Raw genomic sequence first — 24,853 nt, 5'->3', positions numbered from 1 at the left:
TAATAACAAATATATAAAATGTGTATCTTTCCTTGACACGTTATATGGTTTGTTAAACTAAATCCGTTACGTTAAATAATTTAATTTGACAGTGATACTTTATTAAAACTAATTAAATTTGTCATTTTTATTTTAAAATTTTATTGCATTATAAGCCCCCGCATTAAATTTAACCCTTACCCATAGTATATTATGCCTCGGCATTTAAATCCATTTTCATTACTCCTTATTCTTTCTATTCCTTAATTGTTCTTAAAAAAATAATTTTATATTTGAAAATTGTTTAAAACTTCAATCAAATTAAAAAAAAAAATGTCATATTACATGAGTCCTGAATCCGTTGCTATTCAGCTAGAAAATCTAGTTAGAATTTTACGAGATCCAAAGGAACATGGAATAGACGTTACCAAGTATGTAAAAGAAATATTGGTTGACTTGCTTCCAATCCTAACTTTGTTAGACTGATTCAAACTGTTATGTATTACATACCTACTATTAAAAATCCCTTAAATTTATCTATTATTACAAGGGAGTTAATTCATTCGCCCCATGTCTTTCCTTTTCCTGATTCCTCTTCATCAGACTCTGTTGACCTTTTTGTGGTCTCGTTTCTTGTTGAGGGTTTTGAAGCTGCCGCTACAAGAAAAGCATCAATTACTGACCCAACTGTTACTCCACAAGACTGGACTAACAATATATATAAGGCCGTAGGAAATCTAAAACCAGAACATCAATGGCGGGCTTTGCCTCCTCTTGCTGGCCTTATTAAAGCTATATATTACCAAAAGCTGCGATTAGAAACTCAGTCACAACAAAAAGGAAGAAATAGAAGGGATGTGGGCATTCTTGCTGATACATCTCTAGTACATGATATTCAAAAAAGCTTCATTTCAATTATCAACAAGACATTTGAAATATATGGAAATATTTTTGATTCTCAATTTTTTGAAAATGAGTTACAGATTCCCGTTGTTATCTATACACTATCTGTGACTCTTCAATTTCTCTCCAACTCATTGAAAAAAAAAATCAATTATACCTTAGTATTACCTTATTCGGTGTCTTTTGTGTATTTTTCGCAAAAGGGACTTTATGGAGGAAAGTTATTAAGAACACTTACGGATAAAAATAATCAAAGTATTGCTATATCACTTGATAGAAATCCGGTATTTACAAAACTAAGTTCACTATCTATTTTAATTCAAACAGCTGTTCAAGAAATAAATTCTGCTAACGCCTTTGTGGCTTGCAAAGCACTCGATGTTATATACCAATTTTCACATTCTTTGGCAGATGAATGGCAGAATTCAGTGTCTAAACAAGCTGACAACATTTTTCAAGCTGATTCTACTTCTTGGGAATTTTTAAAGGTTTGTTTATTTTCAGTATCTTTGGCTTTAGAGGGATATACAAAGTGGATATTGGCTTCTGTTAATAAAACGGAATATTATAAAAATTCAATCAATATATCATCTACCATTGTTCAGATTTTTTCTAATATGTACTTTATCGTTGCCCAAATAAGCCTCACTGGGTTTCCAACATTTGATTTTGTTTATTTTTCGGCAATCGACATTCTTCTTGACCCGCAGTTTCACTATCAAGAATTTTCTAATATTATATCACGAATTTCAGTTCCAATTTTATCAATGTCAAATCAACAAAGAAATAAAATGATTTCAAACAATCTTGTTTATCGAGGGAAAGTCATTTACTTATTAAATCTTTGTGAAGTATTAACGCCATTTTTACCTACAACAACTTTTCCAAATAAACAAGTTCCTTTAATAACATTAGCAGGTGATATAATTCCTTTGACAAAAAAGTTTTTATATCCTCCTCCAGTCTCACCAGACACTCCAAACTTAACCCTAACATATTTTCAACCTATCTTGGAATCTGCTCATTCTGTAATGTTAGCTGTCATTACTACTCCTTCTCAGGTTTATGAACGAATAAATGGAAACGAAATCACTGGAATCCTTCCCACATTTTTAAGTTTTTCTAAATACGAATCTGATGATGCCAACACCCTTACTTCTTTGCCCCAACTTGTGCAGAAAATCATTCCCGAATATTTTAAAACCGTGAATGATCTTTTTGTGGGTGTTCTTTCGTTTCATCAATTTACATTAGCTATTACAACTTTAGTTAAAGCAGTCTCACCCCCTTCACCAATTTTTTCATTGGATCCACAAAGAGCAGGGTGGATGATTGATTTTTTAATTGAGCGATCTGATGAAGTCGGAGCAGGTATTTCTCTTCCTACCGAATTAGGGGCATTAAGATTACATGAAACCGGTGATAAAGCCGATACAAATCAAAAATCAATTTCATCAGGACTGCAGGCACCTCCAACTATTCGTGCTGTGATTTTGGGCTCTGTCATTCATGCTTTACCTTACTTAGATGCTCAAGTTTTAGAGAAGTATTTGAGTTTAATATGGAAAAGAATAGACCAAACAACAAAATTCAGCAGCATATATTCTAGTTCTATTACTCAGGAGCAAAATTACTTGGAAATAGATATGTTTAACATGATTTCCAGAGAACTTGATCAGCAAAAGGCAACCGTCGGAATTAAATGGTGGTATCAAAAATCTATGTTATAAACTGGTACAATATGCTATTCTATATTAAAAGAAATTGTGAAAATGTACCTGTTATATAATAGCAGAATGATCATCTTGTTGTTGCTCTGGTGAAATTGTGCGAAAATATGGTAAAGTAGTGGCTGTATTAGATGCGAGCTGGCTTACTGATGAAAAAGATCGTGGATGGAGACGAGGAGTGGTGAAGTGTATTGTCTCTTGGTCCTGAACTGGAATAGTACTACCGTTTGTATGGGTACTACTACTTATACCATATGAAGTGCCTGTAGTAGATTCTTCACGGTCCTGGCTAAGGGAATTGGAATTCCCAGTATTGATTGACGATCCCTGATAATTAGAAGATCCTGTGAAAGGTTTCAAAACAGCATTTGAGGATTTATTTTTTTCCAGAGAAGAAGTAAGGTCTACTGGATCTGGCCAAATCTCTGGAAGAAAAATTTGTCTTTCATAAGGATATACTAAATTATTTCTAACAGCTTTTTTAAGTTGAGTTTCTACTAACTGTGCAATTTTAGGGATATCCTTAAGTTTTGAAACTGAGCCAATTGATGATCTTATATCAAATTCTATAGTCGGGTATTGATCAAAAGATATAGTAATATAAGGTCGATTTTTTTTTTTAAAATTAGGGGTTTCGTCATTACTATCTTGAGTAGCATCAAGTTCCGTTTTGGTTGCATCCGATTCAACAGGTTTATTTGAATCAGACGATAATTTGTGTAGATTATCACTTTCGTCTGTCTTAGTGGATGGTCCGGTATACTCTTGAGTTTTTTGTGAAAACTTAGAATTTTTTTGCTCGATATCTTCTGTATCAGATTCTTGGGAAAAGGTTTCTTGTTGATGTAATGCAATTTTCAGCGTTCCTGAAAAGTTTACTATAGAAACAATCAAAGAAACTGGTAAAATTGCAAAGGATGGTCTGGGAAAATTAATTACTAACTGAGTGTCAATTCCCAAAGTAATATGGTCCGAAAGATCTACATCAAGTAAAAGTTCTAAAAGCATATCGTTGTCTCTCAAATCGTTATTTATATTTCCAAATTTCCCTTTTCGGTTTTTTTTGGAATTTAAGTGATTGTAGCCATGATTAGATCCTGTTGGCAATTGTCCTGTTTCTGGCTTAGATGAACTTTGGTCGCAACTTCCCTTACCATTAATACTATATCCTCCATTTATATCCTTTTTTTTTTCATTAATTTGATTATTGTTTTCTTTAAATTCGTTATTTTCTTCGCGAGTAATGACTCGGCAATTACTAAATATTGGGAAATTATTGCCAATGTTGAGTTCTGTAACATCAATTTTTCCAACATAACTGGGAATTTTATCACTGTTCAATGCTTTTGATATTGCGTTTAAAAGATTGTCGTATTGCTTAGCATCATCTCGCAAATGAGCAACTGCTTGAGCGATTAAAACTGTAAACCATGCAAGTGACTCGGGAGGATGTGAATTAACGTTATAATATGTTTTTTCAAGAATTGTGCTTGATGTTGCTTCTTCATCTGGAAGAAGTTTTGCCTGTCGCAGTTGTCTAATATGCGATTGATAATCTCGCTTATCTTGTGGTGGGCCTGCAAAAATAAAAAATCGAATAAAAATGAGCATCACCAATAGTACCGAAGTAAACCCAGCTACAATTCCCGTAAAAAAATAAGAAAACCTAAATCTGTTAAGAAAAATAGAAGAATTTTTATGTGTATAATACCTACGGTAGTGGTGTTTGGGGTAACGAGGCAATTAGCAGCGTTTGGATTGGAAGTACTTCATCAATGGTATTATCTAATATCCCTAAATTACGACGTTTTAACGATTCGTTCGGAGGGTTTTCCTTATTATTAAGTGATTTAGAAAAACTAGATTCTTCTGGAGTGATATGTGTTAGTGTATACTCTTTTCCTTGTTGAAAATTTATTCCAGGAAGAATGACAATTGTTTCTGTAACCGTTAATGGCAGGTCATCGATAGTTGTCTCTTGTTTTAGTCCCATTTCAGTCTTGAAATATCAGTATCTAATAATTTAATTCAGTCACCAAATTTTTATAAAAATAATTAAGAAAATTCGCTAAATTGGCTAAATCCGCTAATTATCTAAATTCGATGTAAAAAAACTTATCATAAAATAAATATAGGGTGGTAAAGATATTTGAGTATAGAGCATATCTCGATTGAAGTCAAAATAAATTATTTAAAACTATCAAAAGTGAAAAAGCATGTAGCAGAATTTTTTGTCAAAGCCCCTGTACACTTATTTATATTAGTCATGCATCACGTGAAATGTTTTCAAATTAAGTTCCAGTCGAATAAACATTTAAAATATACCACAAAGTAAAACCAGAAATCCCTAAACACATTATCACAGCATGCCCATCCCAGACGTTTTCCGCTCTGAGAACCCTTTTCTACGTCTGCTCAAATGCGAAAGATACTAAGTTCGATTCCCAGAATACCCCCCCCTCTTTTTCTGAAGGATTGTACAGGAGTACACACCTCGACTGAAATCACAGGCTACCCTGGTTACAGGAGAGCCGACTCTTCCGTTCAATCAAATTAGCCTGCAGGTGACTGCGGGCCGTATCTCTGGCGAAGGAGATTAAGAAATACACAGGCGTCTGTAAAGATAAGTGGAAATGGGTTGGGAAGGTTTGGGACCGACAGACTGGCTCTCCATGTTCCTCGTAAACTAGCACCAGGGCCCATCTTCCGGGCTACCGGAGACCCACAGAACAGAAACCACCCGTACTAAAAAGGTACATGTGAAAAACAGCAAGTCACTTAGTCAGACAATAAAAGGATAGATCAGATGCTGATGTTATATAATTCTATAACCCTTGAATAAAAACAAACAAACAAACCCTTCTCACCTTTTCACGAATGACCCTTATAACATAATCTCACAGATCTTTCAGACTGCGACACTTGACAACCAAGATAGATTTTATTAAACGCCAAGTCGCTGCTGGGATTTTCTCCATGTTTAAGAATTTTTATTTTGGCCAAGTTTTAGCAGAGCAGGAATCAACTCCAAAAACAACACTAGCAGCAACGCGCCTTCACAGCTTGCATAAAAAATTATGGAAAATAAATATTAAATTATTTAAAATAATTTAAAATAATTTAATTTTTGTAATTTTTGTAATTTATTCTGTAGTGCAGTAGAAATAGGGCAGAAATTAATAGATTATGTAATTTCTTTTATTAAAAACAGAAATTTCTAACTTTCAGCATCACAGAAAAAATTCCCTATCATCTTTTAATTTGTTAAATTTTTCTTTTATGCTATATTTTAGTTTTAAACATCATGGGAATTGATCTGGGACTTCGGCGAGTTTCTCAACTTTTGGCGTTACTTGGAAATCCCCATAAATCATGGTATTCTATTCACGTTGCTGGTACAAATGGAAAAGGTTCAGTGTGTGCTTATCTTACATCAGTCTTCCAGTCAGCAAGCATACGAAGTGGCAGATTCACTAGTCCGCATTTGATAAATCGGTGGGATTCTATTACGATCGACGGACAATCTGTTTCAGAAAGTGAGTTTTTGAATGTGGAAGCCGCTGTCAGAATGACAGACAGTGCCAACAATATTGGCGCAACAGAGTTTGAGCTGTTAACAGCAGTAGCCTTTGAAATTTTTGCGAAACAACATGTTAGAATTGCAGTTGTAGAAGTCGGTTTAGGAGGAAGACTTGATGCAACTAATATTCTAGAGCCTTCTAATGAAGAATGTTCCCCTACAGTAGTTGCAGGGAAGCATCGTGGTCAGGACAAAGGTGTGCTTGCTACAGTTATTACAAAAATTGGACTTGATCATCAGTCTTTTCTTGGAAACACACTGAGTGAGATTGCATCAGAAAAGGCTGGTATTATCAAGCCAGGTGTTGCATGCATTGTAGATGCTACAAACGCAGATGATGTACTTTCTGTTGTATACCGGGTTGCACAAGAAAACAAATCTCAATTAATAAATGCATCATTTTTACACTCAAAAAATTGCCACTTTATTGATACCAAGCTTTGGGGTCCATTTAATACAAAGCTTACACCACTGCTAGGAAACTATCAAAAAGCTAATTTGGCGTGTGCACTGAAAACACTTGAAACTTTAATTGAGTGGTTTCCGCAAGAATTAAAAGATCAAAAAATAATTGAAGAAGGGATAAAAAATACAATATGGCCTGGGAGATTACAGTGGGTAAATTTAATGTTTCCTAATGTGGATTCACCTGTGAGTGTACTAATGGACGGTGCACATAATCCACAAGCTGCAGAAGAGTTGTCAAATTTTTTGGAAACCAACATTCGGCCTTTTCATAAAAGAATAAATTTTGTTATTGGTTTTACAAAAGGAAAAAACTGTAAAAATATCATAAAAAAGGTTATTAAAAAAGGAGATAGTGTGATTACAACAGATTTTGACTCGATTGATGGAATGCCATGGATTTCATCTTATAGTGCAGAAGATACTGCCAAAATGGTGTCTGATTCGGTAGATTCAGTGTTTGTAAGAGCTTTACCTAGTCATGGTGAAACTCAACTAGATGCTGTTACTGAAAGTTATATTTATGGATCAGCGGATGAAAAAGAACCATCCATTGTTGTTTTTGGTTCACTTTACTTAATTGGAAAAATTTTAATAAAACATAAAGAACAAAACTAAGATTTAATTTATTTGGTTATTAAATACGAGATCAGTCCCATGCTAATTCAGGCAACATTTCTCCTTAAAAAATAGTGGTTCGCTACGCTGACATCTAGACAGACATAGTTTTCTATTACTTTTTGGGGGTTCACCCTAAAAATGTACAGTACAAGTTATACCCCTGCTACTATTATTTGCAATTAAGTATTACTGCTATTCTCAATTAAATGATAGTGCTGTTGGCAATTATAAACATACAAAAAAAAAACATAAAGCTAAGATAAGATAAGGAGGAATCAAAGCCATCAAACTGATCAGGCTCAGGTTCGGGCTTAGGGCTGGGAGCAAGGGCTGCCGAATATGATGAGTCAAACCAACTTTACTGTTATTTTTTTTTTCAAAAAAAAATAGTGGCTCGCTACGCTCACATCTAGTCTCTGTTGTTGAATCGGTTAGAATGATGTTTGTATCGGTGTTGACTTTTTTTTCAAAAATTAGTGGCTCACTACGCTCACATCTAGATGATGATAGAGTAATTTATGAGAGCTAAAAAAGAACTATATGCTTTCAGGATATAATTTTTATGAGTTTTGGGGGGGGGTTTACCCTAAAAAATTTAGCATAAACCTCAAAGAAAGTGAAAAAAAAGGTAGAGAAGGATAATAATTAGTAATCTTGTAGTAACGGAGTGAAATTTTTTGTAGCAAAATGTAAAGGAGAAAATGTACAATTCGAAGAAAAGTGAAAACCACGAGAGGAAAAAGATTAGTCATCTTGAAGTCAGAAACTATTTTTTTGTAAAATGTAAAGTAAAGTGTATCTCAAAGAAAGAAAAAAAAAGAACCGTCATTGGTAAAAGAGATAACATAAACATATTAAGGCTGCTTAGAAGAAAACTAATTTTTTTTTGTGAAATGAAAAGGAGAAGAGATTAGGTTTCTATTAATTTGAAAATACTAAAAGGCGTATTTATTAAGTGCACATTGACAATTTCTAGATCATAGGCATTTAAGAGTTCTCTAGCCTTTTGGTTGGGTAAAATACTTGAAATAGGATAAAATTTTACCTTTTCAATTCCACGTTCACCTTCACTCTCTAACAGCTCTGGTGGTTTCATGACCACGTTTATTATTGGTGTATGTACTGCCCATATATTTTCCATAGCAGCTTTGGTTATTCCGAGAGACGATACAAATATTGCGACAGTATTTTGCGGATATTTAGTAACACTTACTGCTCCTATAAATGAGTTAATGTCAGCAGGACCAATCTTTGATGCCTTGCATTTACATTGACCAATTACATTGAGTTCTTTTAAAACAATTTTTTTGGGTCGGCCTCGTTTTTTTGTATTTGTTGGTAACTCAAGAACAGAAGAAAAACGAAATAGTCCACGAAAATCAAATCCTTTATCACCAGTTCCACCAGTTTTGAATACATGTGCAAAGGGATTTCTATTAAGAGTATCGATCACTGCATATTCATATAAATCACCAACATGTTTTGTTCTTGAAAGGTTGCATTGACGTGAAATAAGATTTTGAAGGTGCTGAGTATATCCTGGATAATTGTGGCGGTCAGCATCTAAATAAGTTGCCGGCGTTATTTTGTGAAAGTGTTTGGCGTGGGGAATTTGCCAATTAATCAGATTTCTAAAAGACTTCCTAAAGATCATTGGTGAGCTAAAAAAATTAGTGATCGTACAAAATAAACTCATTAGATCAAATGAAAATTGGAATAAATGTAAGGACAATAAAACAATGTTTAGGTTTTGATATTTTTTATTACTTAAATCCACACCTTAAGAAACATTCGACTTAAATATAAGCAATGTCTATCTCCTTGTTTCTACCTTAATCCAACATAAAATTTGACACTACCGATGTTTGGGTGCATGTTTCAATATATTTGAGGTCAACTAGGTTATCCAAATATATTAAATCACATCACACCCTTGAAAATAAATGGGAGGGAAAATATAAATGTTTCACGTGAAACATTAGTCAGAATAGTGTGTGTTATTAGTAATAATGTTAAATCTTATTTAATATACTTTCTACCTATTGAAAGTTGTTCATTATTGGCATTTAAAAGAAAATACGGTCATCACTTCCCTAGTCATTCAGATATTTCTCTTGCTTTGATAAAAAAAAAATTAAACACGTAATCACTGTTAAAATTTAATATGAGTAAAAATCCAAATTTCCCATAGTAAATTTAATGTTGCATAAAAAAAAGGATTTGACCCGCATACTTAATATTTTAAGCTCCTATTTGGGTCAAAAACTTTAAATTTCAGGAATATGATTGGTTTATTTACAAAAATTTCGACAAAAAGGGAAATATTTCTATCACGATGTTTTGATTTTAACAGTGATAATTGATTTTTTAAGTTACAATAACAATGTGGGAGAATTGGAGAATTAAAGTCTTCCGTATCAGCACAGAACAGTTTTTTAGTATACACTGTTAAAAGTTTCCATTACTAAATTTGTTAGTAATAAAAATAGCCCATGATGTATTCTCAGGGTATTTGTTAGATTGAGATGTTTCGTATTTATTGAATGACAGTAATAGTCTATACAGTGTGTTTAGATTCCCAGTTCCATTAGCTTAGCGCTTGCTATGTTACCTTTGGTCTTAAGATAAACCTTAGGTCTAAGTTACCTCTTAAGTAATACCTTGTTCTACAGTGCTATTTCTTAGTTTCATGTTAGGTTGCCTCCAAGCCCAACAAAAACCCAACCACTCAGGTCACGGGGCCCAAATGCATCACATGACATCAAAGAAAATCCAAATTTGAATTTCTCTTTTAAACGTAATTTTTAACTCCCATCTAATTTTTTTTAAATTTACTGGTGTTTCTGTGAATTAGATAATTGGAACTCATTTTAAAAACTTGAAACAAAAAAAAATGTGAATAAAGGTTTTCAATTCATATTTTCAAGTGCTAAATAAACCAAAAGACATATTAAGTTCATATAAAAAGTTTTTTAGAATTCCTCAAGTTTATAATAAACTATATATGTATTGATTAAATGGGATGGTGAAAATGGCCAGGTTTAAAAAATAAATGGGACTAGTAGAGCTTACATTAAGAAGATAGATGATTTAGTAAGTAATCGGAAAAGATCACGATTCATTCTAAAATGTAAAAATGGAGAATATGTCATATCATATATATCTTTCACATTACATTTATAATAAAGATAGTAAGTAACACCGGAATTAAAAAATATTCCAGAGTTAAACCTAGAAACTTCTCCCATATAGCTTTTGATGATTGGTGATTTCGATAAAGCTTTTCATTGATTATAACTATATAGACTAATTAAGGAGATATTGTCCAAACCATGGTAACTACGAAAATTATGAAGCATACTTAGTGTAGTGCAAACAATAAAAATTTGATCATAATTATGATGAATAATAAAAAGATTTTCAAGGGGTATAACTCCAATACTTTTATTAAGTTCGTAACCGCTAATTATCATTTAAATGCTAGTTGTGACGGTCTAAAATTCAGAGCGTTTCTTTTTATGTAATATGCGTATCCCGCACAAAACATCATGTGATTAATTTTAACAAAATTCTCCATATCATTAATTTTTAAGTGCAATTTAAAGTTGCACTTGTTTAACATGTCACAAAAACAATTTCATATTTTATTTCATCTGATCAAAAAACAACCAACATATACCCATTTTAAAACCCTTTTAGTTACAATGGATGCTTTAAAAAAATTGTCAAAATTTCAATAAGGAATTGAGGTGAAAAAACCTTTTTAAGTGCAATTTGAAGTTGCACTTGTTTAACATATCACAAAAACAATTTCATATTTTATTTCATCTGATCAAAAAACTAACAACATATACCCATTTTAAAACCCTTTTAGTTACAATGGATGCTTTAAAAAAATTGTCAAAATTTCAATAAGGAATTGAGGTGAAAAAACCTTTTTAAGTGCAATTTGAAGTTGCACTTGTTTAACATATCACAAAAACAATTTCATATTTTATTTCATCTGATCAAAAAACTAACAACATATACCCATTTTAAAACCCTTTTAGTTACAATGGATGCTTTAAAAAATTGTCAAAGTTTCAATAAGATATTGGTTTTTCTCAATTATAAATTGGGGGCAATTTCTTCGTTTTTTTGCTCTCGAAATTATTCCGTAATTAACAATATCTATCGACAATGCTCCCAAAAACTACGATATGTAGTCTAATTACCCAAAAAAGTATATCTTCTTGCTCAATTTCTTCACAAAGTGGGAAAGATGATAGTATTAAACACCACCATAATTCAAAATCTTCTGTTAAGCCACCAACTGTTAATTCAACTGTTAAACCACCGGCTTTAAACAGTAGCACATTTTCACCATTGTCTGCAACACACTCAACTTACATGAATTCATTCAAGGCTCCACTTTTCAAAACGCAGTCATCTTTCTCAAAAATTTCCTCTAACTCTGTCCCTCGTGTGCTACCAGCCATTGTCCCTGAGAGCATTCAATACTTGAACCGCGCTCAACAAGCGGCAATTCTTGCACCTTCAGAATTACCCCTCGAAATCAGCGGTGGCCCAGGAGTTGGAAAAACTAAGTCACTTGCTGAGCGTGCTGTTCAAAGCATTGTCAGTGGGATTTCTCCTAAAGATATCGTCGTTTTGTCTCATACGCCTCTGGAGGCAAACAGCCTAGCGCACCACATAGATCATGGCCTTTCTAAATTTAACGTCCAGTCTAATTTTTTTGGAAGCACTACGTTTCGTTTTTTTTGTGTCCGGATGCTACACTTATTTGGCTACAAGATTGGTTTATCTTCGAATTTTTTTGTATTATCGGAACAAGACAAACTTAATTTTGTCAATGAATCCCTTGCTGACTCTAGAGTCAAAACGTGTCTTAGAAATATGGGCTACTTCAAAAAGCCTGTTAAAAACAATATCAAAGACCTTCATCTGGATTTTGCTGGAAATTCCTACTTCAATAAGTTGTATAAAAATGGTGATGATTTGGATCCCCTTTACATTTCCTTAGTCATTGAAAATATTAAATCAGGAAATTCATCTATTTCTCAATGGGTTGCTATTAACTCGGACCACTTTCCTGCTATTGCTCGAGTTCTTGTTGAATATGAATCCCGCTGCAAGAAAACAAAATCATTAGATATGAATGACTTGGTTCTATACGTCAATGAGATTATTGACAAGTACCCTGATGTTGTTAAAGATGTTCAAAGCGTTTTTGTTGATGGGGCTGAGAATATAACAGGTGCCGAGTACCAGCTAGTTTCCTCTTTAGCTAAACAAAATGGCAATATCACTGTTTCTGGCGATCAAAACAAAATCATTCACCCTTTTTCTATGGCTTCACCTATCAAAAATCTTTTAGGGGCTGAGCATTCTAAATCTTTATCTTCTGTTCTTTGGACAGGTTATCGATTAACTAAGCCTATTGCTAAATTGTTGGAAAATATTGCCGATAATGATTTAACAATCAAACCTCGATCACGCACCATTTTGCCCGGTCCCTATGCAGTTGACTTTACTGATCCTTTTCAAAAGTCTTCCGCTGTTGCTTCTTTTATCAAAAGTCAAGTTGAGAAATTTTCGGGTAAAGCCTCTTTAGAGTATCGTGATTTTTCTGTTTTGGAAAGTCAAAGTGATCTGGCATATACACAGGAGGCTTTTGAAAAGCATGGAGTGCCTTACAAAATTCTTGGAAATTCATCATTTTGGAGCCAAAAGGAAATTGCAATGGCTTTACACACATTGAGGGTTATTCAGTCTCCTGATGAAGATCGGTCGGTAGTTCAGCTTTTAAGATACATGGACTTAAATGTTGACCACTTTCTTGGGTTGAAATTTGACGGTTCTAAATGCTTGACATTATTTTCCAAGGCTGCTGCTATTGCTGATGGAAAAGCTATAGTCCAGCTCAGCAAAAAAAAGAGGGAAATAATTTCTTGTTTTGTAGAAGTTATTAGGAAGTGCTCTGAAGGAGGTATATCTTTGGAAAATACACTGAATCAAATTATCACTGGATTTGGGCTTGACAAAACTCCAGAAGGGAAAAAATCAACTGATAAGTTGGTTCAGCTTATTAAGAGCGACAAACTTCAGAAAGACTTTAACAGTATTCATTACGATAGTAATCCTACTCATGAAATTACTAAATTTCTTCAGCTTCAAGCTATTGGTCAAATTAGTGTTGACGACTACGACGACAACAAGGTTACTTTATCTACCCCGTACGATGCGCAGGGACAGGCATGGCCAATTGTTTTTTCTCATTTTGAGTATAAGAACAATGTTAAACAATCACTTAGCCAACTTTACTCAACTGTTTCTTGTTCCAAAGCTATTAGTATAATTACTTTAACCTCCACATTTTTTACTAATACTTCTAAGTCTCGGAATATTAAAAAACCCCTTGTTTGCGTCACTTAAATCGTCTTTTCTTCCTATTGATCGCGTTGCTGCCACGAGAATCAATGCCTTAAAAAATAAAAATTCTACTCCTAAATGAATTTTTTCTTCTCAAAAATAGCTTTTTTAATTTTGAAATAAATACTAATTTTTTGCTTATATATTGAATAAAAATTTATTAATTTGTTTTTGAGTGCTTGTGAACTAATTAGGTTTGTGGAGGTTTAACTATGGGCTTATCTAGGTGGTAAGCCAACTGCCATGCTCATTTGGACATATTTAATAATTCAGGTTAGGGTTTTATTTACAATAAAATATCGTTTGTTGTCTGGCTTTACTTAAAATTTAAAATAACGAGTTTATTATCTAATTGGTCTTTTGTTCAATTATTTAGTGATATTTTACCAACCGCACTTTTTATCAAAAGTTATTTATTCTTCATACCCTTATAAAGATACGAATAATATTATTATAACATTTGATTTAACCTATACACGATTCTATTTATTTTTGTTTTTTTTGCAACAGCGATTGGATAACATAATTCATTGAATAGTATACAAAAATTAGGTTGAGTAAACTTCAGTAAAGAATTTGTCATTGATTTTTAAAAAAATTTCTTCTTACCTAAATGTTCAAAAGCAGCTGTACGATAATATTTAAAACAACATTATTAGTTTATTAGTCTATTATGGAAATTATCTTGTTAATTGGATTATAAATTTCTTTCGGTTACAGTATGAGCTCAAACTTGTTTTCTGAAGACTTGTCTTATAAGTTGCCGCCCCCACCATTGTTAAACGATGACAGTCAATCTTATAATTCAACTGGTTCACATAAAAAATTATTTGCCCATAATGATCAAAACATTATTGTTGTTCTTAGATATCTCACGCCTTTTAAAATTTCGATAGCAATAGTAATAGTACTCTATTTATCTGGTTCTATATCTTTTTTAAACTTGCCCAAAACTATGGAGTATATTATTAAAATTTTAGACAGTTACATCAAACAGTCTGAAAGCTTACGCAATACAAATATTGAAGGTGATTTATTTACTATTAAGGACATTATTAGTGGGAAACCAACTCCCTTTCCTTTTATGGAGCTTAGTTCAGCATTCACCAAAAATAATGAAACTTTTAATGCTAATGACAACTGCAATCGTGTTTTTGATCAGCTTCTTGAAGTTTTATTTTCAATAAGGTCTATTGATGAATTACATACTTTTATTAATAGACTTCCTGGATTTGTGATTATAGCTGATGGAAAACATGATGATAAAGATAGTAAGATTATAACTGAATCAGCGTCTCTAGGCATTAATTGTGTAACGCAAAATTCTGTCATCGGAACCTTTTTCACAAAATGTTTTCTTGAATTTGATAGTATGGCTTTTGACCAAATAATAAATTTGTGGGATTGCTTAGTTTCTTTTCGAGAACCGTTTTTACAAAAATATCAATATACTCATTCTAAGGATTTCTGTTCCGCGTCAAAGGAATCTGCAAAACTTCTGAAGATTTTTTTTGGCTCTGAAATGCTTAAAAGTTATACTTTTCAAGATACTAAAGTTCTTCAGTCTCTTCTCCCTGATTTACAACATATATTTTGCATTTCAAGCGAAACACTAGATATAATGCTTGAAGGGAAGGTCGCCGTTTTAGACAGAAGTGATGGGGTTTCATTGTCCTCAATTAACAAAATTTTAGGTGATCTTTCAAAAAACGATAAGTCACTCCCGGTATCAGCATATTATATTAAATACTTTAAATTTATACAAGAAAACGACTATGAACAAGCTTTTGAATATCTACATCGTTTTTATGACTATACTATGCATAGACATGGCCGAGCTCATTATCATAATGCACTTTTCACATTAGCAACCCTACATGCTGAGTTTGAATCTTTTGAAGAAGCCTTACGCGCTGTCAGTGAAGCTATCTCTGTTGCTAGAGAAAATAAAGATAATATGGCTTTAACAGATATCCATTTTTGGTTATATAACTTTATTTCACTCCATCCTCAATACAAAATTCCTGATTTTTTATCGTCAAAGGATCAAATGATACAATTTTTAAAAGCCAAATCACAGGATACATCATACAGTCTTTATTCTTTAGTACTTCAACATGAATCTTTACATCAACTTATTAACTGCGGGTCACTCATTCAAGTATTTGAATCTCTTTTCAAGAGTTTTTTTATCAGCGTAACATCGAATTCAGTTTTACCGGCTTTTAATTATTTCACATTAGAGGCATCAATTTGGGAAAAATTAGGAATCTTTTCTATTGCTTCGACATATAACCAGATTTCTTTTACTCTTTCAAAAATGACATATACCGCTTTACCGGTTATCGAAAGTACCATTCAGCACGCAGAAATATTATTTGATGGGGGAGAAATCTGTTCCGCTTTCGAGTTACTAGAATCAGTCAGAGATCTTTCCATTAGATCGCAAGTTTCTTATAAACAATGGTATTGGAGTTATATGCTATTGAAGATGAGGCATAGAATCAATGAAAATAAATTTGATGAAGCTGAGTTTATTTTACACAAGCTAACTCCTTTAGTTAAACTTAGTTATCAAACTCAGGCAAACTACTATATATATGAGGTTTTATTGCTATTTAAAAAAGGTTTGAAATCCGTTGCGAAAGACAAATATTGGAAAGCTATGAACGCTTTTATTAAAGAAAACGCTGATGTTTTATATAATTTAAAACTAATGCTTATTAATATTGATATTATTTTTGAGACCGAACGGCCAGCCAAATCTTTGAACGCATGTTTAAAAGTTATTTTTCTTTCTGAAAAAGCTTCAATACTTATTTATAAGTATTACGGTATTGTTATTTTAGCTCGCATTTCTAAAGATGAGAATGAGTTTTTAGATTCTATTTCATTAATCGATTCAGTTATGCCAAAGGTATGAAGACATTTTACTTTTGAATTCTATTAACTTCTAATATTTTGTTGTATAGATCCTTGAAACGGAAAATGCAGATTTGATAGGTCTTAGCTATATGGTATTAGGAGAAACAACATTATCAATTTCTTCTTCATCATCATCATTACCAGAAAAAAATACAGTCTCATTTCTTAAGAAATCATTGAGTTATTTTCATAAAGCCACTCACTTTTATGAAAAAATGCAAAATTGGTCTGCACTTTTGAAAACTTTTGACTTCATAAAAATAACCTCATGGACCTTGTATTCCAAGCTCAGTCAGATAAATTCCAACACAGCCAAATATGAAGGTTATGAGAAATATTTAGAAATATTTCAGGCGGCTGAGGCTACAATCATTCGATTGAATGAGCTCATCAAAGAAAATAAAACTTTTTCATGTATAGAATCCCAAGTTTTGATTTAAATGTAGATATATTAAAAAAAAAATTACCGAACTGACCAAAATTTATTTACTGGATTCTAGATGAGTAAGATTCACCATTATGCATGCTAAAATTTTTGATAATTTTTATAAGTGTATAAACCTAAGAAAATGACCAAGAAATAAATTCGAAACATTGATAAAAGCAGGTGTAATTAAGTTTAATTCAATCTAAATAGATTGATCGTCTTGTACATTAAATTTCATGACACGAAGTCCAGGGCTATTATAGGTATTAACTAATATCATCTTTTGAGAAACCGTAATAAGATCAATTAAACATTTGGCACTCCGTATGAAGTTTTTTATTTATTTTCAAAATATCTATCCGTAGAAGTATGTTTTAATAACTTTTTTTTTTGTTAATATTTTCATCTTAAACATGCCCCATTTTTAAATAGCTTCAGTTATCCGAGTATGGTATCATTTTTTCAAGTCCATTTTTTATCTCTATATTTGTAACATCATTTTAAATTCAAAAGTTTAAAACTATGTTACCTCCTCAATTTGATAAGTTTGAATTTCTTTTTATCAAAATCTGATTTTAAATGAATTGCGTTTGTTCAATAGTCACGATATATTTTGTGATATATACTATATTACTTATTCTAGATACGTAGAAAAAATTAAACCGTTTTAGAATAATTATTATTAATAACAAAATAATTTGATAATAAATTATTGAAAGATGTCCAAAAAAATGTGATAAGTTTTAAAAACAAAATTTACATCCACTGATTCTAAATAAATTGTTAGATTCTGTTTTGTTCAGTTACTTGAAAAATGTTTCAAAACCATACCTTATCCCATTGAGGGTCTTGTATAAATGCACATAAAACATTAGATCCCGTTTGTAGCAGCGGGTGACCTGCAACACTATCCATAAAAAAACGTTAATATATGATGTTTTCAACATTAGATAAGGTAATAAAAGTTAGATAGACATACATTTGAAGAAATCTCTCTAAACCCTCGCGACGATGCTCGATAACTTCATCTGAAAATCTATTAGTAAATACCTTTCCAGGTAAAGCAGGAATTGTTACTCTTGTAGTTTCGCGCTCCAGTATATCTCTAAAACATTCAAAATCGCTATACCTTCTCCTAACAGAAGAACTTTTCAGTTTAAAGGCGGGAATATTGGTCTAAAATGTTACATTTATACTTATTTAAAAATAATTAAAATCAAATACTTACCCGACAAATTATTTCATAATCCGTAAACATCTTTCTTGCAAAGCCTTAAATATTTCGTGTTAGAAAATATGGTGGAAATTTTTACAAAGATTAAAGAATATACCATGAGTTTGTGGATTTTTGACCTTTTCATAACATCAAATAACAGAAATTTTTATTGCATATTAGATCGGAATATATATTATTAAAAATTTGCAATTAAAAATCATACTTCTATTTCCAAAAAATTTTCCGGAACCCCGTATATTTCGTCAAAAGTCTGTTGTTTAATTTCGGGTCGTGCTTCAAAGCTAATATTAGAAGAATGAGAACGATCAGACATGGAGGCAAAAGGTCGTGATGAACCCAAAACTGAGGATGATTGTGAAGCAGAATTGCTGGATGACATTGTTTGTTATAAGAAGTATTGTATTATTATTTTTAATATTCATAAACTTAGACAACAATTAAGTTTTGAAATTAATTAGGCTTTATGTTATTTTAGGATTTACATAATCTATTTTTTTTCTCTCTTGTCTCCTATAATACAAAATTAATTACAAGTTTGACTATTTTTTGTAATTTATGAATTTGGTCTAGAGGAAAGGTCTGCAGACATAAGTGTTATCTTGGAATTGATTTTGTTCATCAAAACCTATAACTTCTTTTTTGCTCACAATATAAAATCTTACATTTTCAATAATTATTCACACTGCAAAAAAAACTACAATAAGAACCATCATTATCACCACATCAATTAACCCTAACAAATATTTACCACAGCACTTCACTCTTATTTCCCATAAAACCACTGTTAAAATAGATTTTTTAACAATTACTGTTTAGATGCGAGGACAGCGAATTGGTATTTTGAAAAAAAATGTCAACTCCGATATTTTTCAGCTTTACCACATTTTTTTAATACTGTACCAAATAAGATAACACAGGATAACAGAGAATAGCGATAGCATTATAACTAATTAGTAATGGATAGCAATGAGGGGACCAATGAATTATCTGATTCCTCATATTCAATCCTCTGCATGTATACCAAATTACAATAACATTTATGCTAGGTATGGATATTTGTAAACAATCAAATTTAATTTTAGTAGTAGCATGGTGTCTTTGCTTATAAATATGTACGAATATTTACAAAAATAAAATAAATAAAATTTCACTTTATTGACAGGGTCTCTAAACAATAAATATGATGTATATAGGAGACCACCGAAGAGGGAACAACATCCTTCTTAAGACTGAAGGCTAGATGGAATGAGCTGAGCAGATGGATCCTGGAAACTATATATAATCAATCACTTTTAATTATAACTGATTTCTATTAAGTATATTTAGTATGTTAAGTTGTTAAGTATGTTATATAATAACGAAATAAATATTGTTTTTACTTAAGGATTTAAGGATAACTAAAAAAATTATATACAAAAAAATTTTACAAACCATTTTTTTAAAAAAATGTAATTGGGATTAAAAGTACAATGCAAATCAAATAAGCCAAGTCCATAATATGAAATAAATTGAATAGGTTGGAGGTTTCAAATACGTTAAGTTAAGATAGCTAAGCATACCAAGCTGAAGCGGAAAAATTAACGTGCATGAGGTATAATCAGTAATGTTCAAAAAAAGTGGATAGATGTCAACATAGATGTCAACATATTCATGTATCAAGCTTCAGTATTTGACATTAATCGAATAATTAATTCCCATGTTCCAAACATCACAATACTGTTGGGAACAGTCCTAAGAAGATGGGGAGTAAGGCCACTATACATCGAAAGAAAACCTTCTTCTTTAATAATTACTTTGAAACAGTTGATCAAGCCGTTATACTTTGGTGTTCCATTTTGCATAGGGGCTTGTCTAAGACGAGTTCGTACTACTTCATGAGGATAAGTGATTAACGAAGCCATGAGCTTTGCAGCTCCTGCAGAACCAGAGGTGGCAAACCAGTCAAGAACTTTATCTGTGTTTGTATGAAGGATACCCAAATCACGTCTGTGCTTTTCCCTATTTCTAATGAAAGATTTCATTTGTTCATAAAGAACCCACTGAAGAGAGCTCTCTGCAACGCCTAGATAGGATGCAGTAAGACCACGATATAATCCAAAAAATCCTTCTTGTTTTACAACTTTAGTAATAGTATCCCAGCTGTTCTTATACTGTCTTTGTCCCTTTGAAGCTTTGTCAAGCTGAAGACGAGTTTTAACTAACCAAATGGGATTTGTAGCTGTAGAGGTGACAATACCTGCACATGCAGCGGCAGAAAGTTGAACTCCAACAGACTCCTTTCCGTCATTAAAAGCTTGTGAAATAATATCTTTACCAAGTCCATAAGTAAAAAAATTGATTGATCTTGCTGGGATTACGCCAACCAAGTTTGGACCAAGACCCTTGAAAAGAGCACGAATACCTTCCAATTTGTAAACATTTGTAATGATACCAATGGTATCTTTAACATGCGCGATTGCCTTGGTAACAGGATTATGCGCAGTTCGTGCGGAGGTTGCTGAGTATTGCGATTTGTAAATATCACTTTGTAGTCTAGTCTTGACAACATCTAGAGGACTCGTGAAAACAGCACCAGCCATACCACCAACACTTTTATTTATATTAGAATCGCTTCAAGTAATACAAAGAACATAAAATCATCATACCCTCCAGCAAAAAAATGAAGAAAAGGGTTAACTTTGGCCTTTTCTTTTAATTCTTCTCGTGATAAATGTTTGGTCGGTTGCGTATCTAAGTTTATATTTTTTTTTTGGCCGTTATCAAATTCCTTAGTTTGAATAATAGAAGAAGTTCCTAATTCAGGATCTTGGATTTCGCTAACTGGACCCCGATTTCCAGGATCTAGCGTATTGAAATGTAGTGATGAAGTTTCCGTGGCGTATCCGGACATGACTGAAAAAATATGAAATGGAATTTTTATTAATAAATAATTAAAAGAAGACCTAATTAATAAAAGAAATATTGAGAACTTATATGATTAAATCATTTAGAGAGAGGGATCTAGGAATTATATATGAAAATTTCTAAACATGACTTAAGCCGATATTTTTGCTTAAGCTTATATGGGGCCAAATACAAATTTTTTTTTTTTTGAAAAAATTTCCAAACTGAGTCAGCAGCAATTTCCAACATCTATCATGCAATACGTTTACTCATTCATGTTAAATAAACATACTACAAACACTCTACTTAACATTTATTCACGTTTTTATTCGTTTTATCATGTCAACAAAGATGCGCTTAAAAACATCATGTTTATGTTTTGTAATATATACAAATTATTTTTGATCAAATGATACTTTTATCTTAAACAGTGAACAAATTATCAAACATACATGTGAAATGAATGTCAAGAAACAAAAGATAGCCATAAAAAGCATGGAATCTTTTAAAAAAAAAAGGAATTAAAAACTGAGTAAATTTTCATAATACAAAATTATTCAAAACGAAAAATTTAAATAAAGGTCTCGTAAGGAACAGGAGTGACAGTCTCAGGGATCTCAGAAACCTTGACGACAGCAGCACCCCGGGGCTGAACAGGCTGTCTCTTAAGAACAACAGATGTGCCATTCTTCTTGGCCTCAGCACGCTTTTGCTCGTTTTCAGTGACTCTCTTCAAAAAGTCCTGTCTGCACTTGGAGTGCTTAACGTGCTCAACACGGAGATTGACACGCTTCTCCAGGTATCTGTTACCAACGACCTTGTGGATAATGACGCCGACAGAGCTCTTGGTAACGTTGAAAACAATACCAGTCTTACCATGGTAAAACTTGTGGGGCATACCCTTCTGAATAGAACCATTGGCCTTGATATCAACAATATCACCAACCTTGTAAGTCTTCAAGTAAGTAGACAAAGGAATAGTTCCATTCTTCTTGAAGTCACGCGAAAAAGCGTAACGAGTACCAGATCTGTAACCGCGGCTGTTTTAAATAATGAGTTAGAATAAATAATGACTTTTAATAACCAGAATGTGAACTATCAGTGCAAAAATATAAATCTTCAAATTTTCAAAATAATGCCAAAGTATATTTCTATAATCCCAAACATTATTACTTCCGTTTAAAATATTCCCTATTGTTTAGTATTTAAAACATTTGATATAAAAACAGCAAAACAAAAAACTTCGGTTTAATTATGCACTGATATATTCATTCATGGTATCACATCAAGGTATTGGTAGTTTTCATGACTTACCTCTTACCCATTTTTAATATTGTACGATATGTTGGATTCTGTCGGACGGCAATGTATGGTCGAAGAGTATAGCAGGGAGGGTTGAAGAAGGGAGTGTAAATCGCCAGGTGACTGGAAGACAAATTTTCTTAATGTTAAATTGTAATCAATTTCTAAATTCAGAAATTAAATTTTGTAATTAAAGGTGATGCAATAAATATAGGGCTTAGCCCTAAGCCTATTCAACTGTTAAAATGTAACGGAATAAATAAATAGCTCTTTTTTGAAAAAATTTTTCCAAAATTGTCTGAAACCTGGGAGAAACTATTACCTAAAAAATTAGGTATGCTTACGTGAAAAAGAAATCTGTGCTCTTTGGTACAACACTAAATTAAAAGCACAACCCTAGCCCTTGAAGATTCTTTACTTGTGTTGCACCTGAACGCTCATTCTTGCCTCATTTGTAAATTTAATTTTTAAATTGAAATCTTTTAACTTTTAACTATAAGTTAAAAGATTTCAATAATTTAATAACTAATTAGTTATTAAATTAAATTAAATTAAATTAGTTCGTCAATTTTTTTCAATTTTTTATTTTTTAATATTAATGCCGTTAAGATGAACTCGTCAAGCCCACTTCAAAACAATAATTTAAGATACTATTAAATATTCATTTTCATACTTGCACTCGCACTTGAAAAGCTAGTTTGGTTGATTTTATTCAAATTTAGATCTTTCCCAGAAAGCGCACAAACTTGTATTGTTATCATCACTTTCTACATTGCAAGAGGGAAAACATTATGTTTACAGTACTAAAGTGCTAGGCTCTTTGTATTCTTCGCGCACGAAAGAGAAGAAAAATAAAAAGAAGTGAATGAATAAATAATAAGTAATCTTGTATATGCTTTGTACCCCTTACCGGTAGCAATTTGCACATCTTTAATTTTTTTTTCAATTTTTATATCTTTCTTTCCTCATAGGCCATAATCATGAAAATATCTTGAATTACTATATAATTATTTAGAATTGAATTTAGCAATCAGTCTGAGTGGTCGGTGTTGCTTTCATGTTCTTCCTTATCATTTGAATCCCCTCCATCACCATTTCCACTTCCCTTAACCTGAACATATTTAAGCAGGTCCAAGATCAAGGCATTTTGATCCAGTTTTACACGAGGCCGCTTCTTTGACTTGTTCTTTACAGCATATCGAAGTTTGTTTTCTATAATGGTCAATTGTTGTTGAGTTTTAGCGAGTCGTGAAGTGAGTGATCCCACTTCCTCCTTAGCCTTTTTCAGTCCCTTCAGACATTGATTAGGATGCCTCATCATATACATTCGCTCAGTCCTCCAATCAGAAAATATGGGGGGTTTTCAAAGGCGCCAAATCGATTGGTGAAGCCTCCGAGCTTGTAGAAGACTGATTTGTATCGATTTCGGAACTTTGAACTTCGCATGACAATTCAGAGTTACTTTCGAGAATAGGGAGGTTCATCTGCTTTCTAAAGGAGTTTATAGCAGTTATGACGCTGTGTGGATAAATCCCAGAGATTCTCCATCCTCCTTTGATAATTTGTTTTGTGTATGCCTGCCTTCTTATTTTCATATATAACAAATAAAATGTGTCCTTTGAAGCTGCGAATCCCATTGCAAAGTTAATAGCATTTTGGTGACGAAACGTTTGTTTAGCAACACCAATACATGATCTATCTAAAGGCTGTAAGACGTTCGACATAAGCGAGGGTAAATATAGCGAAATGACGCTTTTTTTGATGGAGAAATAATGGAATTTCTCTGGTACATGGGCTTTGCAACCATCTAGGGTTAATAATTGCCATGTATCTGGCTCGGAAGAAAGAAAATATTTATCAAACCACTTGAAAAATATAGCTGAGTTCATGAAGGTCGTTTTTGAAGTCGATACAAAGCCTAGTGGCACCGAAATATCTTTAAACCAACCCTCCATTACGTTAGCCCCCTTGTATATAAAAAGTGGTTCTAAAAGTTGTCCCTCAGCCGATATACATTCAAGTACCGTGGTCAAATCGATCGAGGATCTATAGGAAGCATTGTTTAAAGCATCTTTAGGTCCGATTTCTCATGCATGGTCGGCTGATTCACCACATTTAAACCCGCATTCGTCCAAATTCCATACACGCGAAGGGGGGATATCAAACTTCGTTTCGTAGTGGTGCAAACGTTCGAAGAATAAATTAATTAAGAGCTTACCGCCTTCTCTGATTCTCGGTATATCGATTACACCCCGTTTTGGCCGCACTAGAATGCCGGAGCGTTGAATAAATCCCCTTAACCATGACCGTGATGGTTCACGTTTTTCAGGGTTTTCTAGTTGCAATATTTTACTTGCCATAGCCATCAC

General features: G+C 32.6%; 9 protein-coding genes across 9 annotated transcripts; 4 read left to right on the top strand and 5 right to left on the bottom strand.

The window, feature by feature from the left end:
* Positions 1–312: 312 nt before the first annotated feature.
* Positions 313–2,612, top strand: SAPINGB_P003061 (uncharacterized protein; the record flags this gene model as incomplete). The annotated part of the gene is made up of 2 exons (XM_031997779.1): positions 313–410; positions 530–2,612. The coding sequence occupies 2 exons, from the start codon at positions 313–315 to the stop codon at positions 2,610–2,612; spliced, it is 2,181 nt and encodes a 726-aa protein (XP_031853670.1).
* Positions 2,613–2,663: 51 nt separating this feature from the next.
* On the bottom strand, positions 2,664–4,605 carry SAPINGB_P003060 (uncharacterized protein; the record flags this gene model as incomplete). Its single annotated transcript, XM_031997778.1, has 2 exons — positions 2,664–4,278; positions 4,328–4,605. The coding sequence occupies 2 exons, from the start codon at positions 4,603–4,605 to the stop codon at positions 2,664–2,666; spliced, it is 1,893 nt and encodes a 630-aa protein (XP_031853669.1).
* Positions 4,606–5,916: 1,311 nt separating this feature from the next.
* Positions 5,917–7,275, top strand: SAPINGB_P003059 (uncharacterized protein; the record flags this gene model as incomplete). The annotated part of the gene is made up of 1 exon (XM_031997777.1): positions 5,917–7,275. The coding sequence occupies one exon, from the start codon at positions 5,917–5,919 to the stop codon at positions 7,273–7,275; it is 1,359 nt and encodes a 452-aa protein (XP_031853668.1).
* A 4,392-nt stretch (positions 7,276–11,667) lies between these two features.
* SAPINGB_P003058 (uncharacterized protein) lies at positions 11,668–13,713 on the top strand (the record flags this gene model as incomplete). Its single annotated transcript, XM_031997776.1, has 1 exon — positions 11,668–13,713. The coding sequence occupies one exon, from the start codon at positions 11,668–11,670 to the stop codon at positions 13,711–13,713; it is 2,046 nt and encodes a 681-aa protein (XP_031853667.1).
* Positions 13,714–14,794: 1,081 nt separating this feature from the next.
* SAPINGB_P003057 (uncharacterized protein) lies at positions 14,795–16,875 on the top strand (the record flags this gene model as incomplete). Its single annotated transcript, XM_031997775.1, has 4 exons — positions 14,795–16,051; positions 16,538–16,627; positions 16,683–16,727; positions 16,831–16,875. The coding sequence occupies 4 exons, from the start codon at positions 14,795–14,797 to the stop codon at positions 16,873–16,875; spliced, it is 1,437 nt and encodes a 478-aa protein (XP_031853666.1).
* Positions 16,876–17,818: 943 nt separating this feature from the next.
* On the bottom strand, positions 17,819–18,678 carry SAPINGB_P003056 (uncharacterized protein; the record flags this gene model as incomplete). Its single annotated transcript, XM_031997774.1, has 6 exons — positions 17,819–17,833; positions 17,894–17,969; positions 18,042–18,238; positions 18,291–18,334; positions 18,394–18,415; positions 18,502–18,678. 6 exons carry the CDS (start codon positions 18,676–18,678, stop codon positions 17,819–17,821), a joined length of 531 nt encoding a protein of 176 aa, XP_031853665.1.
* Positions 18,679–19,954: 1,276 nt separating this feature from the next.
* Positions 19,955–21,189, bottom strand: SAPINGB_P003055 (uncharacterized protein; the record flags this gene model as incomplete). The annotated part of the gene is made up of 2 exons (XM_031997773.1): positions 19,955–20,888; positions 20,945–21,189. The coding sequence occupies 2 exons, from the start codon at positions 21,187–21,189 to the stop codon at positions 19,955–19,957; spliced, it is 1,179 nt and encodes a 392-aa protein (XP_031853664.1).
* A 564-nt stretch (positions 21,190–21,753) lies between these two features.
* SAPINGB_P003054 (60S ribosomal protein eL21) lies at positions 21,754–22,507 on the bottom strand (the record flags this gene model as incomplete). Its single annotated transcript, XM_031997772.1, has 2 exons — positions 21,754–22,222; positions 22,497–22,507. 2 exons carry the CDS (start codon positions 22,505–22,507, stop codon positions 21,754–21,756), a joined length of 480 nt encoding a protein of 159 aa, XP_031853663.1.
* A 1,007-nt stretch (positions 22,508–23,514) lies between these two features.
* SAPINGB_P003053 (uncharacterized protein) lies at positions 23,515–23,968 on the bottom strand (the record flags this gene model as incomplete). Its single annotated transcript, XM_031997771.1, has 2 exons — positions 23,515–23,696; positions 23,947–23,968. 2 exons carry the CDS (start codon positions 23,966–23,968, stop codon positions 23,515–23,517), a joined length of 204 nt encoding a protein of 67 aa, XP_031853662.1.
* Positions 23,969–24,853: the final 885 nt, after the last annotated feature.

The sequence above is a fragment of the Magnusiomyces paraingens genome (genome assembly GCF_902498895.1).
Source record: "Magnusiomyces paraingens strain CBS 517.90 genome assembly, contig: contig2, whole genome shotgun sequence".
Taxonomy (NCBI): Eukaryota; Fungi; Ascomycota; class Dipodascomycetes; order Dipodascales; family Dipodascaceae; genus Magnusiomyces; species Magnusiomyces paraingens.
The sequence above is the reverse complement of the archived record's forward strand: the minus strand, read 5'-3'. Positions and strand labels throughout refer to the sequence as shown.